Source organism: Oryctolagus cuniculus, chromosome 10 (genome assembly GCF_051225735.1).
Source record: "Oryctolagus cuniculus isolate XC-2025 breed Fujian yellow rabbit chromosome 10, ASM5122573v1, whole genome shotgun sequence".
NCBI classification, from domain to species: domain Eukaryota; kingdom Metazoa; phylum Chordata; class Mammalia; order Lagomorpha; family Leporidae; genus Oryctolagus; species Oryctolagus cuniculus.
The window spans coordinates 41,771,510-41,793,452 of NC_142876.1; the positions used below are offsets into that span (position 1 = coordinate 41,771,510).

General features: G+C 44.0%; 1 protein-coding gene across 2 annotated transcripts in view; it reads left to right on the forward strand.

Moving 5' to 3' along the window:
• Positions 1-637: 637 nt before the first annotated feature.
• The window catches only part of RPRD1A (regulation of nuclear pre-mRNA domain containing 1A), an 87,357-nt gene continuing 66,051 nt past the window's right edge, over positions 638-21,943 (forward strand). For both annotated transcript variants that reach the window (XM_089305803.1, XM_002713499.6), the window contains exon 1: positions 638-987. In XM_089305803.1, coding sequence (XP_089161929.1) covers positions 837-987 — 151 coding nt within the window. In that variant the 5' untranslated portion in view covers positions 638-836. The remainder of the gene's footprint in view (positions 988-21,943) is intronic.

The following is a 21,943-nucleotide window of genomic DNA, read 5'->3' on the forward strand; positions in this document are numbered from 1 at the left end:
TGCAGACCCTGGGAAGCAGCAGTGACAGCATTCTTATAAAAAGTGAAAATAACACTGACATGGCTCGTGGGCTCCAGTTGTGATCCTTTTCCTGAGATCACTGTTAATATGGTGTGTATTCTTTCACACCTCTTGTCCTGCATGCATATACCTATGAGTTCACACTAAACACGTACTTTTAAAAAAACAAGTGATATATTGTACTTTTGTTTCTGCAACTTAAAAAAAACACCCAAACCCTCCACATCTTGTATTTGTCCATCTTGTACAGGGCTCCGAGTCCTCTGCCGTATACGTGTCTCACAACTTAGCGATTTCCCTACTGGGAATGTGTCCAACACTGCTCCTGCCCTGGACAGCTCCTGCAGGGAAGGTGTATTTTTTAATACGTAGGCTTCCAAAGTGGCTGCACCAATTTACACCAATTTACACACCGAGGTAGGGATTTGTAATCACTGCTGATTTACCAGAGATTACCACCAGATGGGCTCTAGGCTAGGCAAACCCCGCCCGCCGCCGCCAGGCCTGACCCGGAGGCTCGCCCTTGCCCGCGCCCCTTGCTCTCGCCGCGGCCTCGCCCCTTCCGCCCCGCGGCCCAGCCCCTCGGCCGCGCCTCTTCCCAGGGCTTGCCGCGGGAGGGGCGGGGCCGCGCGCCGTGACGTCACTGCCGGCCGGCCGCCATCTTGCTGGTTTGCGGCCGGACTCGGAGGTGGCGGAGGCGGCGGCGAGGGCGTGGGGAAGGGTGGGGTGAGGGGGCGAGGCCGCGACGCGGGCGGCGAAACTCTCCTCCCCTCCTGCCCCACCGCGTGGGCCGGCGTGAACGTGGTGTCGGAGGGATGTCCGCTTTCTCTGAGGCGGCGCTGGAGAAGAAGCTGTCGGAGTTGAGCAACTCGCAGCAGAGCGTGCAGACCCTATCCTTGTGGCTCATCCACCACCGAAAGCACTCGCGGCCCATCGTCACCGTGTGGGAGCGGGAGCTGCGCAAAGGTGAGTCGGCCGCGCCCGGCGCCCCCGGGACCCTCCGCCCGGCGCCCCCGGCTCCCCGGCGGCCGAAGCGCCGTCTCGGGGCCCGCGCGCGGCGGTCCGCGGGCCGGGAGCGGCGGCGAGCACCGCGCCTCCTGCAGCGCCGGCGCCTAGCAGGTGTTGAATGAAGACGGGACGACTAATAATAAACAAAAGATGAGTTGAGCGCGAATATTGTAGCGGGAGCTTGAGACTGCGCCCAGGGGAGGCCAGAAACGCGAGCAGATGATCGGTTTCATTCCGTGGATTACAGTGGGTGATAGGGCACGGAGAGGTAGGGAAGTGCAGAGAAGATTGATAGTGGCTTTGCGAGTTGCTGCGACCGTTTCTGTAACACATCAGGCGGTCTTACAGAATGAACAGAGGTGTCTAAAATGTAAGACGCATGCTGCTGTGGATAGGGACCCTGACTTGGTAGATTTTAGACACTCTGGATTGGGCGAACTTAATTGTAACTTCTGGATTGCAGAAAATGAAGGCGTTAGATCCACTCCATGGTGTTCATGCCTCTGTTGCAGCGTCTTTATTTTGCAACACGTTGAAGAGTGCTCCTGTAAACGAAGTAGAACTTTTTTGAGCAGATGCCTATCACAAAAAAACCTAGAATAAGTTCACTTCTGCAGGGCAACTTTATTTGTAAGAATCTGACGTGATGGTAGCGCCATAACACATTTCATTTGCTCAGTCGGAGTTTGTACCATAATTCATTGGGTAGAGTGGACACTCTTCATTCTTGTTTCAGACATCCAGAAAATGTACCGATTTCTCTGAGGTGCGAGGATCTTGATCAGAACAGGTGCTTGCCTGCTGACCCATGTGGAAGCTGTATGTTGTATCAGTATGAGAGCAAAAATGTGGTGCTGTTGGGTGCATGGAGTGAGGAGAAACTGCTGCTGGTATTGTGGCATTTGCTTGTGGTTAAGGACATGGCCCGTAGAAGAAATTGATTTACAGCATTGTTCTTCACGTTATGTATGTGTTTGTGGAGTGGCTTTCACAAGAAATTTCATCTTCCGGGAGTGGATGGCACTAATGTAAAGATTTGAAGGGGAGAGACATTGTGGTGCAGCGGGTAAAACTGCCCTCCATCCGCCGGCGTCCTGGCTGCTCCGTTCCCCATTTCCGATCCAGCTCCCTGTTAATGCGCCTGCGGAAGCGGCGGAGGCAGGGCAAATGCTTGGGCCCTGCCACCCACGTGGGAGACCTGGATGAAGGGCCTGCCTTCCTCCTATCCAGTTCCAGCCCCTGCTGTTGTGGCCACTACAGAGTGAACCAGCAGATGGAAGTCTCTCTCTCTCTCTCTGTCTTGCCCTTCTCTCTTTGTAACTTTGCCTTTCAAACTTTCAAATAAATCTTAAATTAAAAAAATCTGGAACGGAACCTTGAGAAGTTGGGAATTGGTGTGTCTTCTACATTTACCGGACTTCAAGATGAGTGAAAGGTTTAACCTTTTTCTTGGAAAAAGCATTGAGAAACACATGAAATCTCAGATGATCTTGAAAATTATTACAAATCAATAGGAAAACAGGAATTTTGTTTATAGAATTTTCACACGCTAAACTTGAAAAGCAGATAAATGATACTTACTCTTATTAATCAGTAAAAAATAAACTGGAGGGATACCACTGTTCATTATTTTGGCAAAATAAAAAGGTGTGAAAATAGCAAGGATTGTTTTGGGTGAGGAAAAGGCGAATTCTTAGGCGGCTTGGTGGGGGTGTGACCCGGTATCTCCATTTTGGAGATGGACTGCACAGCCTCTGTAAAGTTGAAGGTCTCTATCCCCTGATCCAGCAGTTCTCTTTGTAGGAACACTAGTATATCCTAGAAAGGAGTGTCAAGCTCATAATTAGGTTTTTGGTGGCCTTGTAGTAACAGAATTGGAAATAGTTTACATCCCATTAGTTGAAGAATAGACAAATCGTAATATTCATACAGAACTGTCCAGCAGTTTCAGTGAATGGACCAGAGCTACATGAACAGCCTGACTGAATTAAAAAACAGCAAACAAAATAAGCAAGGTGCAGATCAATATGCTGTTTTGTAAAGTTTGAAAACATACTGAATGATACTCTGTTGTTTGCAGATACATAAATTACAGTTAAAATACACATAGTAATGCTTAACACCATATCCAAGATAGTGGTTACCATAGGGAGGGAAGAAATGGAATGAGATCTATGCTAGTATTATGAAATATTTTTTTAAATTTGGTACAAATGTGGGAGACTGATAAGATGTGCTGGGTTCTGGGGTGCTTCATAATTAGAGAAAAGGTAAAAGCGTGTAAGTACTCAAAGAAGCTTTAAAAGGAGAGCGGTGATGGTGGTATTAGTGAGAATAGGTTCGGGGGTGGTAGTGGAACTGCAGCTGCTGCTCCATGCTGGGGTGGGTGAGTTTCCTTCCCTGACACATGACTGCCTTGCAGGGCATCCATAGCCTTTGTGTCCTGCCCCCTCCCTGCGGTTTGCTCATCAGCTTCAGCATCCCTATCTCCTGTGGTGTAATGATAATGTTAATCACTTAGTGAGTGCCACATTACTAATGATCACTTGGTACTGGATTATAATTGGGAGATTATATGTTGGTTATGAAGTAGATAGTGGGCCTCTCTGTTGTTACTCAATTTGAATTATTTTGCTTGCATGGCCCTGTTGTGCTGCCTTTGATGAGGGTTCTATAAAAGAATATAAGTATATAACTTGTATTTATTGAATTTGTATTCACTATACTAAGGTTTTGGGTATGTAAGAGATATTAAATAAGTATTTTCTTAGCTGTTCTGATTTATGTGGTTTTAGGAAAAACAGAAAGGTTAAAGAATATTTGTTTTAAAAACCAGCAATTTACATCCTTAATATAAGGAAGTTCTGTTTTAAAGTGAAAAATTCAGGACCTCATATTGTCTTTTAGATATTTGTTTCTCTTCTAAAGTTAGAATGAATAAATAAGGAGACATTGTTTCTGTCTTAAGTTGTTATACTTAAAAATTTGATGTTGTCTGACTCTAATTTTTATGAATTGAGTTGATTTTTGTAACATTTTTAACAGCAGGTTTAAATAATTGGTTAGTAGGCTGATGTTTTAAAAAGGAAACTTATTATGGAAATATAAAATATAAACTCCCATGTAGTTATCAACTAGCTTCAGACAATTAGGTTGTTTGTTAACACCTGAAAAAAGTCAGTTTCTTGCAATGTCGTTGATGTCAGGTGGTACTTCTGTCGGTGTCCCGACCCTCCCTTTCAGTACTAAGGGTAGATACCCCTCTTTGTTCCTAGCCTCTGGGGGTGTGTGCAGGGGCATTGCGCCTTCTTCCCCCTGGGGACTGGCTGCTGCAACCCAGGTGTGTTTCTTGATTAGCTCACTTTTTTTTTTTTAGCCATTTATTTGAAACTATCCAAATAAAGTTCATTTATTGCAATTGGTTGCTATATTCTTGAAATCTCTTTAATATCTGGGTTCCCTCTTTTAAAGTTATTTATAAATCTTTTAGATTTATTTATCTGAACGGCAGAGCCACAGAGAGAGAGGGAGAAACAGAAGAGATTTCTATCTGCTGGTTCATTCCCTCAGATGACTCCAATAGACAGGTCTGGGCCAGGTCAAAGCTGCCAGACAGGAACTCCATCCAGGTCTCCCACCTGAGTGGCAGGGGCCTAACTACTTGGGCCATCTTCCCCTGCCTTCCTAGGGGCATTCGCAGGAAGCTGGGTCAGAAGTGGGGTAGCTGAGTCTCTAGCTGGCACTCTGATATGGGATGCCAGTGTCAAAAGCAACTTAACCTGCTGTGCTATGGCCTAGCTCCTTAATGTTATTCTTTTTTTTTTTAAGTTATGTTAATTTGTAAGCTGCCTTTTTTCTTTTCCAAATTAATTAATTTGTTTGAAGGCAGAGATACAGAGAGAGAGAAGGCAGGAGAGAGAGAGAGAGAAAGAAAGAGATTTTGCATCTGCTAGTTCACTCTCCAAATGGCCATAACGCCTGGAGCTGGGCTAATCCGAAGCTAGCAGCTTCTTCTGGGTCTCCCACATGAGTGCAGGGGCCCAAGTACTTGGTCCACCTTCCATTGCTTTCCCAGACGCATTTGGGAGCTGGGTCAGAAGTTGAGCAGCCAGGACTCCCAACCGGTGCCCATGTGGGATGCTGGCACCACAGGTGGAGGCTTAACCTTCTATACCACAGTGCTGGCCCCTAACATTATTCTTTGAGAAAACTAAATTAAGCGTTCCATAGGAATTCTCACAATCTGGGCCAGGGATTTCTTAGATTCACTGGTTTGAAAATCCCTTTATTCCCTATATTGGTAGTTACTACATTAGAAATTAAAGCATTTAGGGGCCAGTGTTGTGGGATAGTGGGTAAAGCCGCCACCTACAACACTGGCATCTCACATTGGCACCACGTTGTGTCCCTGCTGATCCATTTCCGATCTAGCTTCCTGCTTGTGGCCTGATTAAAAGCAGTGGAAGATAAGCCAAGTGTTCGGGCCCCTACCACTGACATGGGAGACCCAGAAGAAGGTCCTGGCTTCTTGCTGGGCTAGAGTTGGCAGTTGCAACCATCTGGGGAATGAACCAGCAGATGGAAGATTTCTGTCTGTGTCTCCCTCTGTCTCTGTAACTCTGCCTTTCAAATAAACATCTCTCTTTTTTATTGTTTAGATTTATTTATTTAATTAGAGGCAGAGTTACAGAGAAGTCTTCCATATGCTGGTTCACTCCCCAAATGGCCACAATGGCCAGGGCTGAGCAGATTTGAAGCCAGGAACCGGAAGCTTCTTCTGGGTCTGGGATCCCGCATGGTTGCAGGGGCCCAAGCACTTGGGCAATCTTCCATTGCTTTCCCAGGCCATAAGCAGAGAGCTGGTTTGGAAGAGGAGTAGCCAGGACATAAACATAGGGGATGCTAACGCTGCAGGTGGAGGCTTAACCTACAACATCATAGTGCTGGCCCCTCAAACTATTTTTTTTTTTTAGTATTTTTAAATTGTGTTTTGTTTTGTTTTGTTTTGTTTCAAGATTTATTTATTTGAAAGGCAAAGTTACAGAGAGGCAGAGGCAGAGAGAGAGAGAGAGAGACAGACAGACAGACAGAGGGACAGGTTTTCCATCAGTTAGTTCAGTCCCCATATGGCCACAACGCCTGGAGAAGTGCTGGAGCAAGGAGTTTCTTCTGAATCTCCCACGTGAGTGCTGGGGCTCAAGGAGTTGGGCCATCTTCTGCTTTTCTAGGCCATAGCAGAGAGCTGGATCGGAAGTGGACAGCTAGGACTTAATGGTGCCCATGTAGGATGCCGGCACTGCAGGCAGTGGCTTTATCCACTGCACCATAGCACTGGCCTCTAAAGATTTATTTTTAATTATTTGAAAGGCAGAGTTACAGAGAGAGGTAGAGGCAGAGAGGTCTCCCATCTGCTGGGTCACTCCCCAAATGGCTGTGATTGGGGCGATGCCAGCCCAAAGCCAGGAGCCAGTAGCTTCTTCCAGGTCTCTGACATGAGTGCAGGGGCTCAAGCACTTGGGCCATCTTCTGTGGGCTTTCCCAGGCACATTATCGGGGAGCTGGCTTGCAAGTGGAGTAGCTGGGACTTGAACTAGTGCCACTATGGGATGCTGGCGCTACAGGCCAGCGCTTTAGCCTGCTGTGCCACAGCGCAGGCCTCAAATAAACAAATGTTAAAAAATAAAAAAGAAACTAAAGCATTTAGAAGTATTTATTTTATATGTATATTTAAAAACTGCATTACAAAATTGATTTCATGTTAAGGTAAAATGCTATTTTAATGAAAAATAATTGTATTTTGTAAAAAGTTTAGGAAAAAGAGTGACATTTTTATAATCTTTATGATGTATATTCTAATGGAAGACAACTGGATTTTCATGTATGTTTCTGCATTCAGTCTTTGTTTTGTTTTGTTTTTTTGTTGTTGTTGTTTTGTTTTTGTTTTTTTACAGGCAGAGTGGACAGTGAGAGAGAGAGAGAAAGAGAAAGGTCTTCCTTTGCCGTTGGTTCACCCTCCAATGGCTGCCGCAGCCAGCGCGCTGTGCTGATCCGAAGGCAGGAGCCAGGTGCTTCTCCTGGTCTCCCATGGGGCTGCATTCAGTCTTTAATGGTAGAGATTTATTTTTTTGAAAGGCAGAGCAACAGAGACGGAGAGACAGAAGGAGAGATCTTCATCAACTGGTTCATTCCCCAAATGGCTGTAGCAGCCAGGTCTGGGCCAGTCTGAGGTCAGCAGCCAGGAACTCCATCCTGGTCTCCTATATGAGTGGCAAGGACTCAAGTTCTTGGTCCATCTTGTGCTGCCTTCCTAGGAACATTAGCAGGGAGCTGGTGCAGGATGCCAGCATCGTGAGCGGTGGCTTAACCTTAGGGGCCTCAATGGCGGCTCTGTGCATTCAGTCATGCTGCATCTCATTTTCACATCATTGCGGTATCATCACTGTGCGTGTGTGACAAGACGATATCATAGCATTTCTGTGAAAGTGGTTCTGACTTCATGGGCTCCGTGAAAGGGTCTTGAAGACCCCTAAGGATCTACAGACTGTTGCTGAGAACCAGACCATTTTTTGTGAACTGGTGGAACAGGAGATGAAGTAAGATTCATTACTTTGCCATAAATGGCTGTATTCCCTCCAAAATGTTAATTGCTCTGAAAACCTTTAGCCTATTGTGTAGTTTTTAGATTTTCTCTTCTCTGACATAAAACTTTTTAAAAATTGATGTGGTTGGGGCCGGCACTGTGGCATAGAAGGTTAGGCCTCCGCCTGCAGTGTTGGCAGCCCAAATGGGCATCAGGTTGAGTCCTGGCTGCTCCATATCTGATCCAGCTCCCTGCTGATGCGCCTGGGAAAGAAGCAGAACATGGCCCAGCTACTTAGGCCCCTGTACTCAAGTTTGAGACCCGGAAGAAGCTACTGGTTCCTGGCTTTAGCCTGGCCCAACCTGCTGCCATTGCTGCCATTTAAAGGGGAATGAACCAGCGGACGGAATATCTCTGTCATGGCGCCTCTTCTCTGTAACTCTGACTTTCAAATAATTAAATAAATCTAAAAAAAAAAAAATTGATTTGATGTTGTTTTTGCTTCTGGCTAAGCAAATTGCCTTTACATTTTAAACATAAATAGAGGTGTGCATCTACGTTCAACAGACATGACAATCTGTAGTTTTACAATTTAGTTTGATGAAATGGACTTTTCAAATGTACAGCTAGATGTTTCTTTTATGCTTTATTCAGGAAAGACCAACTGAGCACCTTACTTAGTAAACCAAGAGTGACTCAGCAGATAGGTATGTAGCTGTCTGCATGGTGCTTACATATCTGCCAGGGAAGTTGACTCTACTAATCTGGTATCTGTACAATAATACAAAGAAAAAATGTAATTGGGAATCCAGCCTTGTTTAGGGAATCAGGATTTGAAGTATGAATAGAATTCACTAGGAGCTATACAAAGAGTATAGACATAATTTTTACTGTTAGCTTAAATTATCTGAATGCAGGCTTATGCAGAACAGCCTTATTTGACATTTGAAATATTTGACATTGAAATAGAATATTTTACTTTCTAAGTCCTTTTTGGAGTGAGGCAGAAAACTATACTGGGTAGATAAATTATTTAGTGTTTTATGTCTCAAACTTTAAGGTGGTAAGATACAACAGATGCTGGTAAGGATGTGGGGAAAAAGAGACACTACCCCACTGTTGGTGGGAATGCAAACTGGTAAAGCCACTATGGAAGTCAGTCTAGAGATTCCTCATAAACCTGAATATAACCCTACTATACAACCCAGCCATCCCACTCCTTGGAATTTACCCAAAGGAAATTAAATTGGCAAACAAAAAAGCTGTCTGCACCTTAATGTTTATTGCAGCTCAATTCACAATAGCTAAGACCTGGAATCAACCTAAATGCCCATCAACAGTAGACTGGATAAAGAAATTATGGGACATGTATTCTATAGAATACTATACAGCAGTAAAAAACAGTGAAATCCGGTCATTTGCAACAAAATGGAGGAATCTGGAAAGCATCATGCTGAGTGAAATAAGCCAGTCCCAAAGAGACAAATATCATATGTTCTCCCTGATCGGTGACAACTAACCGAGCACCAAAAAGGAAACCTGTTGAAGTGAAATGGACACTATGAGAAACGGTGACTTGATCAGCTCTTGTCTTGACTGTTGATGAACAACTTAGTACTTTATCCCTTTTAGTATTTTTTTTTTTTTTGACAGGCAGAGTGGACAGTGAGAGAGAGACAGAGAGAAAGGTCTTCCTTTGCCGTTGGTTCACCCTCCAATGGCCGCCGCGGCCAGCGCGCTGCGGCCGGCGCACCGCGCTGATCCAAAGGCAGGAGCCAGGTGCTTCTCCTGGTCTCCCATGGGGTGCAGGGCCCAAGCACCTGGGCCATCCTCCACTGCACTCCCTGGCCACAGCAGAGGGCTAGCCTGGAAGAGGGGCAACCGGGACAGAATCCGGCGCCCCGACCGGGACTAGAACCCGGTGTGCCGGCGCCGCTAGGCGGAGGATTAGCCTAGTGAGCCGCGGCGCCGGCAGTATTTTTTTTTGTTCTACTTAATACTGTTAGTTGAATACTGTTGGTTGAACTCTGTAATTAACACACAATTATTCTTAGGTGTTAAAATTTAACTGAAAAGAGATCTCTGTTAAATATAAGAGTGGGACTAAGAGAGGGAGGAGATGTACAATTTGGGACATGCTCAAGCTGACTTGCCCCAAATGGTAGAGTTAGAAATGTGCCAGGGGATTCCAATTCAATCCCATCAAGGTGGCATGTACCAATGCCATCTAATTAGTCCAAGTGATCAATTTCTGTTCACAATTGATCATAATGATAGGACTAAGAGTCAAAGGGATCACATAAACAAGACTAGTGTCTGCAAATACTAACTGATAGAATAAAAAAGGGAGAGAATTATCCAATCTGGGAAGCAGGATACACAGCAGACTCATAGAATGGCAGATGTCCTAAACAACACTCTGGCCTCAGAATCAGCCCTTAGGCATTCAGATCTGGCTGAAGAGCCCATGAGAGTATTTTAGGCATAGAAAGCCAAGACACTCTGGGGGGAAAAAAACAAAACAAACCACCTAAATGAAAGATCTCTGCATGTGAGATCCCAGTTGAAAGAACGGGCCATCAAAGAAGGAGGTACCTTTCTCTGAAGGGAGGAGAGAACTTCCACTCTATGACCTTATCTAAATAAGATCGAAGTCGTCGAACTCAAAAGGCTTCCATAGCCTTGGCCGCTCATGACAAGAGCCTAGGGTGATTACTGATGCCATAAACAAGAGTGTCAATTTGTTAAGTCAACAACAGGAGTCACTGTGCACTTACTCCTCATGTAGGATCTCTGTCCTTAATGTGTTGTACAATGTGATTTAATTTTATAACTAGTACTTAAACAGTACTTGACACTTTGTGTTTCTGTGTGGGTGCAAACTGTTAAAATCTTTACTTAATATATGCCAAATTGATCTTGTGTATATAAAGAGAATTGAAAATGAATTTTTATGTGAATGGAATGGGAGAGGGAGCGGGAGAGGGGAGGGTTGCAGGTGGGAGGGAAGTTATGGGGGGGCGGAGCCATTGTAATCCATAAACTGTACGTTGGAAATTTATATTTACTAAATGAAAGTTTTAAAAAATTCATTATGAAGGTAACATTGTTGAAGTATTTATTTACCTTACTGTCATCCATATTTATTGACCACTTTTTTTCTCTAGTATATTGCCTAGTGTACTCTCGTTGCTTCTGTCAGGTGACTCTTAGACTTGCTCTTTTTTTGTAGCTTTTCTGTAATCCCTTCTAGTTCTAGTAACTGAGAAATTTTAAAAAAAATGCTTGTCATGCTTATATTTTGTTTAATTTATTTATTTGGTATATATTTTTTTAATTTGACAGGTAGAGTTATAGACAGAGAGAGACAGAGAGAAAGGTCTTCCTTCCGTTGATTCACTCCCCAAATGGCTGCTAAGGCTGGCATTGCGTTGATCCAAAGCCAGGAGCTTCTTCCTGGTCTCCCATGCAGGTGCAGGGCCCAAGGACTTGGGCCATCCTCCACTGCCCTCCCGGGCCACAGCAGAGAGCTGGACTGGAAGAGGAGCAACCGGGACTAGAACCTGGTGCCCATATGGGATGCAGGCGCTGCAGGTGGAGGATTAACCAAGGGAGCCATGGCACTGGCCCCCTATTTATTTGAAATTGTTACACAGATTGAGAGAGAGAGAGAGAGAGAGAGAGAGAGAGAGATCTTCTATCTGGTCATTCACTTCCCAGGTGGCTGCAAGTTGGAACTGCGCCGATCTGAAGCCAGGAGCCAGGAGCTTATTCTGGGTTTCCCACATAGGTGCAGGGGCCCAAGAACTTGGTTTTTTTTTTTTTTTTTTTGACAGGCAGAGTGGACAGTGAGAGAGACAGAGAGAAAGGTCTTCCTTTACCATTGGTTCACCCTCCAATGGCCGCCGCAGCTGGGGCACTGTGCTGATCCAAAGCCAGGAGCCAGGTGCTTCTCCTGATCTCCCATGTGGGTGCGAGGCCCAGGGACCTGGGCCATCCTCCACTGCCTTCCCGGGCCACAGCAGAGAGCTGGCCTGGAAGAGGGGCAACCGGGACAGAATCCGGTGCCCCGACCAGGACTAGAACCCAGGGAGCTGGTGCCACAGGCAGAGGATTAGCCTATTGAGCCGTGGCACCGGCCTTGGGCTATCTCCTACTGCTTTCTCAGGCTACTGCAGAGATCTGGATCGGAAGTGGAATAGCCAGGTCTCGAACTGGCGCCCAAATGGGATGGGATGCTGGCACTGCAGGTGGTAGCTCTATCTGCTAGGCCACAGTGCTGGCCCCGTGCTTATGTTAAATGCTTGAGGAATTGGCGCTGTGGCATAGTGGGTAAAACTACCACCTGCAGGATTGGCATCCAGTATGGGTGCTGGTGTAAGTCCCAGCTGCTCCACTTCCGATCCAGCTCTCTGCTGTGGCCTGGGAAAGCAGAAGATGGTCCAAATCCTTGGGCCCCTGTACCCCGTAGGAGACCCAGAAGAAGCTCCTGGTTCCTGGCTCTTGGCTTCAGATCATCTCAGCTCTGGCCATTGCGGCCATCTGGAGAGTGAACCAGTGGATGGAAGACCTCTATAGCTCTCGCTCTCGCTCTCGCTCTGTCTCTGACTCTGTAGCTCTGCCTTTCAAATAAATAAATAAATCTTTAAAAAAATTAAAAAATAAATAAATCCTTGACTTTTCAGGTGTATTTTTAAATACACTCATCTAAGTAGGAAATAACAAGCACATAATACAATATTGAAAAGGCAAGGCAAGTTCTAGGGAGAAGTAAAGCTCCTTTCCATTCCTCTATTTTCCCTACACAGAATCAGTCTGTTAGCATTTATGTATTCTTGTGCAGTTTTCTATGCATATACAGTTACATGCACATGTGGCAGATTCATTCTTTCTTGTGTAGCTAAGTAGTAGAGTATTATGTAGACTTCTCTGTTTCTTGCCTTTTCCCTTTTGTATACCTTTCAGATTGTTGTATTTGTACATATAGTGTTGCCTCATTTTATTTTTTTAAATTAATATTTAAACATTCTTTATATATTGAAAGGCAGAGTTACAGGGGGAGAGAGTGAGAGAGAGGTATTTGGGTTATCTTTCATTGCTTTCCCAAGCCATTAGCAGAGAGCTGGATTGAAAGAGGAGCAGCTGGGAAATGAACTGGGGAGCATATGGGATGCCAGAACCCCAAGTAGAGGCTTAGCCCACTATGCCACAGCGCCAGCCCCAGGCCGCCCTTTTTTTTTTTTTTTTTTTTTTTTTTTTTGGACCGGCAGAGTGAACAGAAAGAGAGAGAGAGAAAGTTCTTCCTTTTCCTCTGGTTCACCCCCACAATGGCCGCTGCAGCCAGCGCACTGCGGCCTGCGCACCACGCTGATCCAAAGCCAGGAGCCAGGTGCCCCTCCTGGTCTCCCATGCAGGCGCAGGGCCCAAGCACTTGGGCCATCCTCCACTGCACTCCGGGGCCACAGCATAGAGCTGGACTGGAAGAGGAGCAACCGGGACCGAATCCGGCACCCCGACCGGGACTAGAACCCGGGGTGCCGGCGCCGCAGGCAGAGGACTAGCCTGTTGAGCTGTGGCGCCGGCCTCAATGCTGCATTTTAAAAAAGAACTGCATTGTATTCCGTTTTATGGTTGCACCAAAAATCTATGGAAATTTAGGATGTATCAACTTTTTCTATTATGATTTATAAATACATTTAATGTCACTAAATATTCTAGTATTAATGGTTTCAGCTGATACTTTAAGAGACTATCGCACTATTTTAAAGTTCATTTTTACCCTTGCCTATTTGAAATGCCTCCTTTTATATACATTGTTTCATATACATTTGGCTGTATTTCTACACTGTCACCATGTTCAGTTGTATTATCAACTAGTGTGCCTCTATGACAGTTTTTCATGCCTGTTAAGGCATCCTACTTCTTCCCCTACAATTGCTCTTTTCTTTTCAGCATTTTCTTGTGTGTTCTTATTTGGTTTTTCTATAGAAACTCTATAATCAAATTATCATTTATGAGAGAAAAGTGTGTTGGTACTTTTGTAGTTAATACTTCAATTTGTTACAGTAGCTTAAAGAGAATTCACACCTTTATAATGGCCCCCTTTAGGCTGGGAATTGTACAGTCTTATTTTAAATGTGTACTTACAATTGTTTAGTTCTCACACTTGTTTAGCTATCATTTCATGATGCATTATAAAATTCCATAAAGAGCATATTTTATGTTTAGGATAATTGTATTTTTTAAGTGCCTTTTATTTGAGTTTAGTACAGGCTGAACAAAGGAAAAGAGGATTAAACTACATTTCGAAGAAAGACTTTAAAGTTTTATCAATTAAGTTTTTTGTAAGCTCAGAAAATAGTACTGATTGGTTTTTGTGATGGTACACTTGGTTCAACATCATTCTGTTTCAATGAGTGTGGTTTTAAAAATCTTAGGGACTGGTGCTGGGGCATATTGGGTAAATCACCAACCGGAGTGCCAGCATCCCATATGGGTGCCAGTTCAAGTCCTGACTGCTCTACTTCCTATCTAACTCCTTGCTAATATGCCTGGGAAAGCAGCAGAAGGCGGCCCAAGTAGTTGGGCCCCTGCACCCATGTGGAAGACCTGGAAGAAGCTCCTGGCTCCTGGCTTTGGATCAGCTCAGCTCTAGCTGTTGCGGCCATTGTAGAGTGAATCAGCTGAAGGAAGACCACTTTCTGCCTCTGCCTCTGCCTGTGCCTTTCAAATAAAATAATAAATCTTAAAAAAAATCCTCTCAGATATTTAATCTAACCATTTGTCTTTTTCTCTAGTATTTTCAAAGTAAATTTGTACCAAGGACCATTATTTTTTACTAGACTCTCAAATATGCAGTTTTCTTAATAGAGTGTCATGAGGTGTTATTTTGAAACGCACTTGACATGGTTGATCGTGACAGGTTGACTGGACTATGTGGTGCTTAGACCATGTATTGTTTTGGGTGTGTCTGTCTGGGTGTTTTTGGATACCATTTGAATTGGAATTAAAACAGATGCCCTTCCTAATGTGAGTAGACATTAGCCAGTCAGCTGAAGACCTGAATAGAACAAAAAGGTTGATTCTGCAGTGATTAGGAGGGAAGTTCCTCCTGCCTTCCTGCCTTTGAGTGGGGACATGAGTTTTTTTCCTGCCTTAGAATTTTAGTTGAAGCATCGGCAGTTCTTCCCAGGTCTCCAGCCTGCCAGCCTTCAGACTGGAACTGCATCATTGGCACTCCTGATTTTCAGGCATTTCAAGTTGGACTGTAACTACACAGTTGGCCGCTCTGAGTCTCCAGTTTGTCAATGGCAGGGCTTGGAATGGCCAGCCTCCAAAATCCTATGATCAGTTCCTTGTAAAAAAAAAAAAAGTGTCTCTTTTGGTTCTATATCTGTGGAGAATTCTGAGTGGTGCTCTGAGTACAGGTAATCTTAGTACTTCTTCGCGTAGGTTTACTAACATTTAATTAGTAAATCAGCAAACATTAGAGGTCTTCAAAAAATTCATAGAGGAGTCGGCGCTTTGGCACAGTAAGTAGGTGCCAACATCTCACATGGGCTCCAGTACCAGTACCAGCTGCTCCACTTCTGATCCAGCTCCCCGCAAATGGCCTGGGAGAGCAGTGGAAGATGGCTCAAATACTTGGACCCATGCATCAATGTGGAAGACCCAAAAGAAGCTCTTGACTCCTGGCTTTGGATCAGCCCATTTCCTGCCTTTGTAGCCATTTAGGAAGTGGATGGAAGACCTCTCTCTCTTTCTCTCCTTCTCTGACTCTAAAATAAATTTATCTTTAAAAAAAAAAGTTCATGGAAAATTTGTGTTACGGAAAAACTATATAAGGATTCCCAAAATTTTTTTCATCAAAATAAACTTTGAATTCCATTCCCATAAACTTTTTTTTGGAAGATTGATTTATCTATTTGAAACGTAGACAAAGTGGAAGAGGTAGAGAAAGAGATCTTCCATCCACTTGATCCCCAATGGCCGCAGTAGTCGTATCTGGACCAGACCGAAGCCAGCAATTTTAAAGCCAGCAGATGCAAAATTTGTCCCCTGCCCCCCACCTTTGGAATAAATAAATCTTTGGGGAAAAAAGGTGTTAGCAACCTCTGCATATAATTTTTATTATCCTTTTAATTTGAGAACTTTCACCCCCCACTCCCCACCCGGGAAAGAGTTAGAGAGAAAGGGAGAGGTAGAGAGCTTCCATCTGCTGATTCACTCCCAAATGATCCCAATAGCTGGGGCTGGGCAAGGCTGAAGTCAGGAGCTAGGAACTTCTTCCAAGTTTCCCAGGTGGGTGCAGGGGCCCAAACACTTGGGCCACCTTTCATTGCTTTCCCAGGTGCAGTAACAGGGAGCTGGACTGGAAATGGAGCAGCTGGGTCTCAAACTGGCACCTGTATTGGATGCTGGTGTTATAGGTAACAACTTAACCCACTGTGCCACAACACTGACCCACCTTTTCTCTATCCCACATGGGCACTGGTTCAAGTCCTGGCTGATCCACTTCTGATCCAGCTCCTTGCTATGGCCTAGGAAAGCAGTAGAAGATGGCCCAGGTCCTTGGGCCCCTGCACCCATGTGGGAGACCTGGAAGAAGCTCCTGGCTCCTGGCTTCAGATTGGCCCAGCTCCAGCCATTGCAGCCATCTGGGGAGTGAACCAGCAGATGAGACTCACTCACTCTCTCTCTCTCTCTCTCTCTCTGCAACTCTGTATTTCAAATAGATAAATAAATGAATGAATCTTAAAAAAGCATTTTATATTTTCTCTTTGGCATATTATCCAAATTACCAACATCACTCCTCTTGCACTTTGAGATTATTATATAAGGGTAAATTGAACGTAAACATGGCAATGCCTTGATAGTTGATCTGGTAACTGACACTACTAGTAAGTTAGTAACAGGTAGTGAATAATTGTATATACAGTGTAGGAACATTGGAAAAAGGTATTGATTCTGGGCAGGATAGAGTGAACTGACACCAGATTCCTTCATGCTTGTTAGAGGCCATGCAGTTTAAAACTTATGAATTGTTTTTTTCTGGAATTTTCCATGTATTTTCAGACCATGGTTGATCCGGGGTAACTGAAACTGTATATATATAAAGGATGACTACTTTATCTCTTCATATACTTTCTTCAGTATTCTTTTAATCTGTGACTTCCATGACACATATTTGTTGGTTTAGTAGTGTTCTACAGGTCCTTTAGGGTCTGTTCATTTTTTTCCCCCATTCATTTTCTTTCTGTTCCCCAGTCTCAATTTTACTTATCTTCGAATTCACTAATTCTCCCTACTCTACATTTTCCATTGTGTCACCTACCTACTGCTTTTTACTGCTTTTGGAACATTTCGTTGTATTTTAATGGCTTTGTGTTGAGTTTCTTATTGCTGTAGGACTTAGCCTATCTCTTGATTCTCTCAGAATCTAGCATAAAGTAGACATTTCAGTAAAGGTGTTGAATGAGTTAATGAATGTTAGGAAGTTTATAGAATCTGAAGCTTTAGAGTTAAAAGGAATATTGCTAGATGTTTCCCTATTTTTTTTTTAAACTTATTTATTTTCTTGAAAGAGAATTACAGAGAGAGGAGAGGCAGAGAGAGAGAGCTCTTCCATCCGCTGGTTCACTCCCCAGTTGGCCACAACAGCTGGAGCTGTGCTGATCCGAAGCCAGGAGCCAGGGTCTTCTTACATGTCTCCCACATGGGTGCAGGGTCCCAATAACTTGGGCTATCTTCTGCTTTTGCAGGCTATAGCAGAGAGCTGGATTGAAGAGGAGCAGTCTGGACTAGAACCGGCACCCATATGGGATGCCGAGCACTGCAGGTGGCAGCTTTACCCGCTAAGCCACAGTGCTGACCCCTTCCCTATTTCTTTTGAAAGTAAATGTCTGATTTAGGAAATTCTGATATCTTGAGTCAAGCAGTGAACCACAATTAAAAATATTTTCAATCAGGGCTGGCACTGTGGCTCACTTGGTTAATTCTCTGCATCCCATATGGGCACTGGGTTCTAGTCCTGGTTGCTCCTCTTCCAGTCCAGCTCTCTGCTGTGGCCCGGGAAGGCAGTGGAGGATGGCCCAAGTGCTTGGGCCCTGCATCCGCATGGGAGACCAGGAGGAAGCACCTTGCTCTTGGCTTCGGATCTTTGCAGCCATTTGGGGAGTGAACCAACAGAGGGAAGACCTTTCTCTCTCTCTCTCTCTCTCTCTCTCTCTCTCTCTCTCTCTCTAACTCTATCTGTCAAATAAAATAAAACTTAAAAAAAACTAAAAAATATTTTCAATCTATCATATTGTTCCATTCTTCCTATACTTGCCCATTCTTAGGGAAATGCCCCCTTAAAGGGTTGTCAGCTTACCCCTGTGGCTCACCAAGACCCTTTCATGGGTATAGGGACCAAAAAGGTAAAAATTATTTTAGGCATTTTGCTCCATTGGCTTTGTTGACACATGCTATGATGGAGAAAAAGTGAAGGTGTGTGGAAATTGTAGTGCCTGATCATTAGTGAAGACTAACATGCCCACACCTCACATTCACAGTTAAAAAACAAGTTTCACTTAGTGTGCAGAAGTATAAGTAAATAGCTGTGTTAAATCTTGGCCCCTGAGTACATAGGTCTTTTTTTTTTTTTCTGACATGCTTTCATTGTAGCAAAAAAAAATTTACCATTTTAGCCATTTTTATAATGCCCTTTTTGGTGGCATTAAGTGTATTCACAGTGTTTTGCAATTATCATTGTTCATCTTCAGAATTTTTAAAATTTTCACAAACTGTGACTCTGTATCCATTAAACATTTACTCCCCATATCTCCTTCCCTCAACCATTCTCTTTTCTGTGCCTATGAATTGAAAAAAATTATTTTTGCTGTTTTAATTTGAAAAACAGAGACAGATGGAGAGAGATTGTCTGTCTGGTGATTCACTTACCAAACCGCCCACAACAGCTGGGGCTGTACCAGGCCAAAGCCAGGAGCTTGGATCTATTGTTATCTTGTACATATGTGGCAGGGACACTAGTACTTGAGCCATCGCTGGCTGCCTCTCAGGATGCACATTAGCAGGATGCTAGGTTAGAAATGCAGTAACTAGAACATGAATCAGGCACTCTACGATGACATGCAGGCATCCCAAGTGATGTCTGAAGTGCTGAGGCAAACCCAGGCCACTGTCTCAGAATTTGACTACTTTGGCATATAAAGGAATCCTACAGTGTGTTCTTTTAGATTAGCTTTTTATTATGTTCTCAGGATTCATTCATGTTGTCACCTGTGTTGGTATTTCTCTCCTTTTAAAGGCTAATACTTCATTATATAAATCTACCACATTTTGTTTTACCATTCTTTTGTGGTTAGATACTTGGGCTACTTTGATTTTTTAATTATTGTGAAAACTATTCCTGTGAATGTGGGCATAGGAATAGAAATTATTTATATTAATATTACAAATAATAGAAATAATACAAATAGTAGAATGAGATCTCCCATCCATTGATTTACTCCCCAAATACCTACAACATCTCAGGCTAGGGCAGGCAGAAGCCAGGAGCCTGTAACTCAGTCCAGGTTTCCCTCACAGATGACAGAGACCCAAACACTTGGGCCATCATCTGGTGCATTAGCAGAGAACTGGAGTGGGAAGCAGAGCTGGGACTCGGGCCCAGGCAGTTCAATAGGGGATTTTGGCATCCATAATGGCATCTTAACCACTAGCCAGAACACCTCCTCTGTCGCTCCCCGTCTTCGTGGAGGAACGACACAGGACCCTGCGCTGTTCTTTTGTCTGCTCGGCCCTCCCCGGGTTTGCTGCTGGTTCTTCCCGGGTTGGCTACCGTCCCTTCCACCTCCGTGGAAGGGCGGTTCCCCCTGCCACATTCCCCACTTCCGCGGGGGAGCGGCACACCGCCGGCTGGCTCTCTCGGGGGCTGCACAGGTGTTCCTTCAGATAGATGTTCCTCTTAGATGTTCCTGGTGCATGTTGTCTCTCTCCTCCTTTATAGTCCTCTTCCACCAATCCCAACTCTGCTACCCACACGCCGAGTACACTGCTCTCCTCCAATCAGGAGCAGGTCCTGCTGTTTATTGGTTGAACTGGAGGCAGCTGTGTAGAAGCTGTTTTCTCCTCTCCCAGCGCCATATTGTGGGAGAGCAGATGCATAGAATAAGTCTTAATTCCAGTAACTTAGTCTAGTCCGGGTTGCTCCCCACACTCCTCTTGTTTTTTTTTTTTTTTTTTTTTTTTTTTTTTTTTTTTTTTTTTTTTTTGATAATAGCCATGCTAATGAGTATGAAATAGTATCTGGTTATGGTTTTGATTTGTATATGCCTAATGTCTGGTGATGTTGAGCATTGTTTGTTGTGTTTATTGACCATCTGTATGTCATCTTTGGAGAGGTTTCTATTCAAGACCTTTGCCTGTTTTTGAATTGGTTGTTTATTGTTGAGTTCTATGAGTTTTAAAAAAATATACAGACTATTAGTTTCTTAGAATGTATATGATTTGCAAATGATACTTGATTTTCCCTAATTCTTTCATCTTTCCACTTGATGTTATTTGATATACTAAAGATTTTTTCTTTTTTTTTTTTGACAGGCAGAGTTAGATAGACAGAGAGAAAGGTCTTCCTTCCGTTGGTTCACCCCACAAATGGCCACTACGGCTGGCGTGCTGTGCCGATCCGAAGCCAGGAGCCCAGTGCTTCCTCCTGGTCTCCCATGCAGGTGCAGGGCCCAAACACTTGGGCCATCCTCCGCTGCCCTCCTGGGCCAGAGCAGAGAGCTGGACTGGAAGAGGAGCAACCGGGAATAGAACCTGGCGACCATAAGAGATACCGGCACTGCAGGCGGAGGATTAACCTAGTGCGCCACTGCGCCGGCCCCTAAAGATTTTTTTTTTAAAGATTTATTTATTTATTTGAAGTGCAGAGTTAGAGAGAGTGTTCCATCTGCTGGTTCATTCCTCAAATGGCCACAACGGCCAGGGCTGGGCCAAGCCGAAGTCAGAAGCCAGAAGCTTTTTCTGGGTCTCCCATGTGGGTGGCAGGGGTCCAGGAACTTGGGCCATCTTACACTGCTTTCCCAAGGCTCATTAGTAGGGAGCTGGATTGGAAGTGGAACATCCAGGACTCGAACTGACACCCATATGGGATGCTGGTGCCACAGACTTTACCTGCTATTTTTTTTTTTCTTTTTTAAAGATTTACTTATTTGAAAGGCAGAGTTAGAGAGGGAGAGACAGAGAGGGATATAATAAAGCTTTTAATCATGTTGAAATCCAGTTGATCTTTATGTTATTATAATGATTTGTACTTTGTATGGCTTAGCTGAGAAATCATAGCCAATTCCAATATTATGAAACTTCCCCATATGTCTTCTGAGAGTTTTTTACTTTTAGCTGTTACATTTAGATTTTTATCCATTTCGAGTTGACTTTCTATAAAGTGTAAAATTTAGGTTGAGATCTGTTTTGCCTTTGGTTGTTTAACTGCTCTAACAGTATTAGTCAAAAAGGTTTAATCTTTCCTTCATTGAATTGCTTTTGTACTTTTGTCAAATATGGCTTGGGCATATTTGTATGTATCTGTTTAGATTCTGTGTTCTATTCCGTTGATCCATGTGCCTCTCCTGCCAATAACAGAATGATTGCTGTAGCTATATAATAAGAAACCAGAATTGATTGTTCTAACTATATTATTTTCTTTTTTTTTTTTTTGAAAAACTACTGAGTTGTCCCCTTTAAGAAGACAATTTTTTTTTAAAGATTTATTTTATTATTTATTTGAAGAGTTACAGAGAGAGGTAGGGCCAGTTAGAGAAATCTTCCATTCCACTAGTTCATTCCCCAAATGACTGCAATGGCGAGAGCTGATCCGAAGCCAGGAGCCAGGAGCCAGGAGCTTCTTCTAGGTCTCCCATATGGGTGCAGGAGCCCACGGAGTTGGGCCATCTTCTGCTTTCCCAGGCCATAGGAGAGATCTGGATTGGAAGTGGAGTAGCCAGGACTTGAACCAGCGCCCATATGGGATGCCGGCACTACAGGCTGGGGCTTTAATCTACTGTGCCACAGCGCTAGCCCTAACTATATTATTTTCAAAGTTGTTTTAACCAATCTAGTTTGTCTTTCCATATAAAATTAAAAAAAAAAAGATTTATTTACCTTACTTGAAACTCTGAGTTACAGAGAGAGAGAGCGATCGATCAATCATCTGCGGATTCATAGAGAGCGAGCGAGAGCGCCTCCATACACTGAATCACTCCTGAAACAGCTGCAATGGTTAGGCCGAAACCAGGAGCCAGAAGCTTCACCCAGGTCTCTTACGTGGGT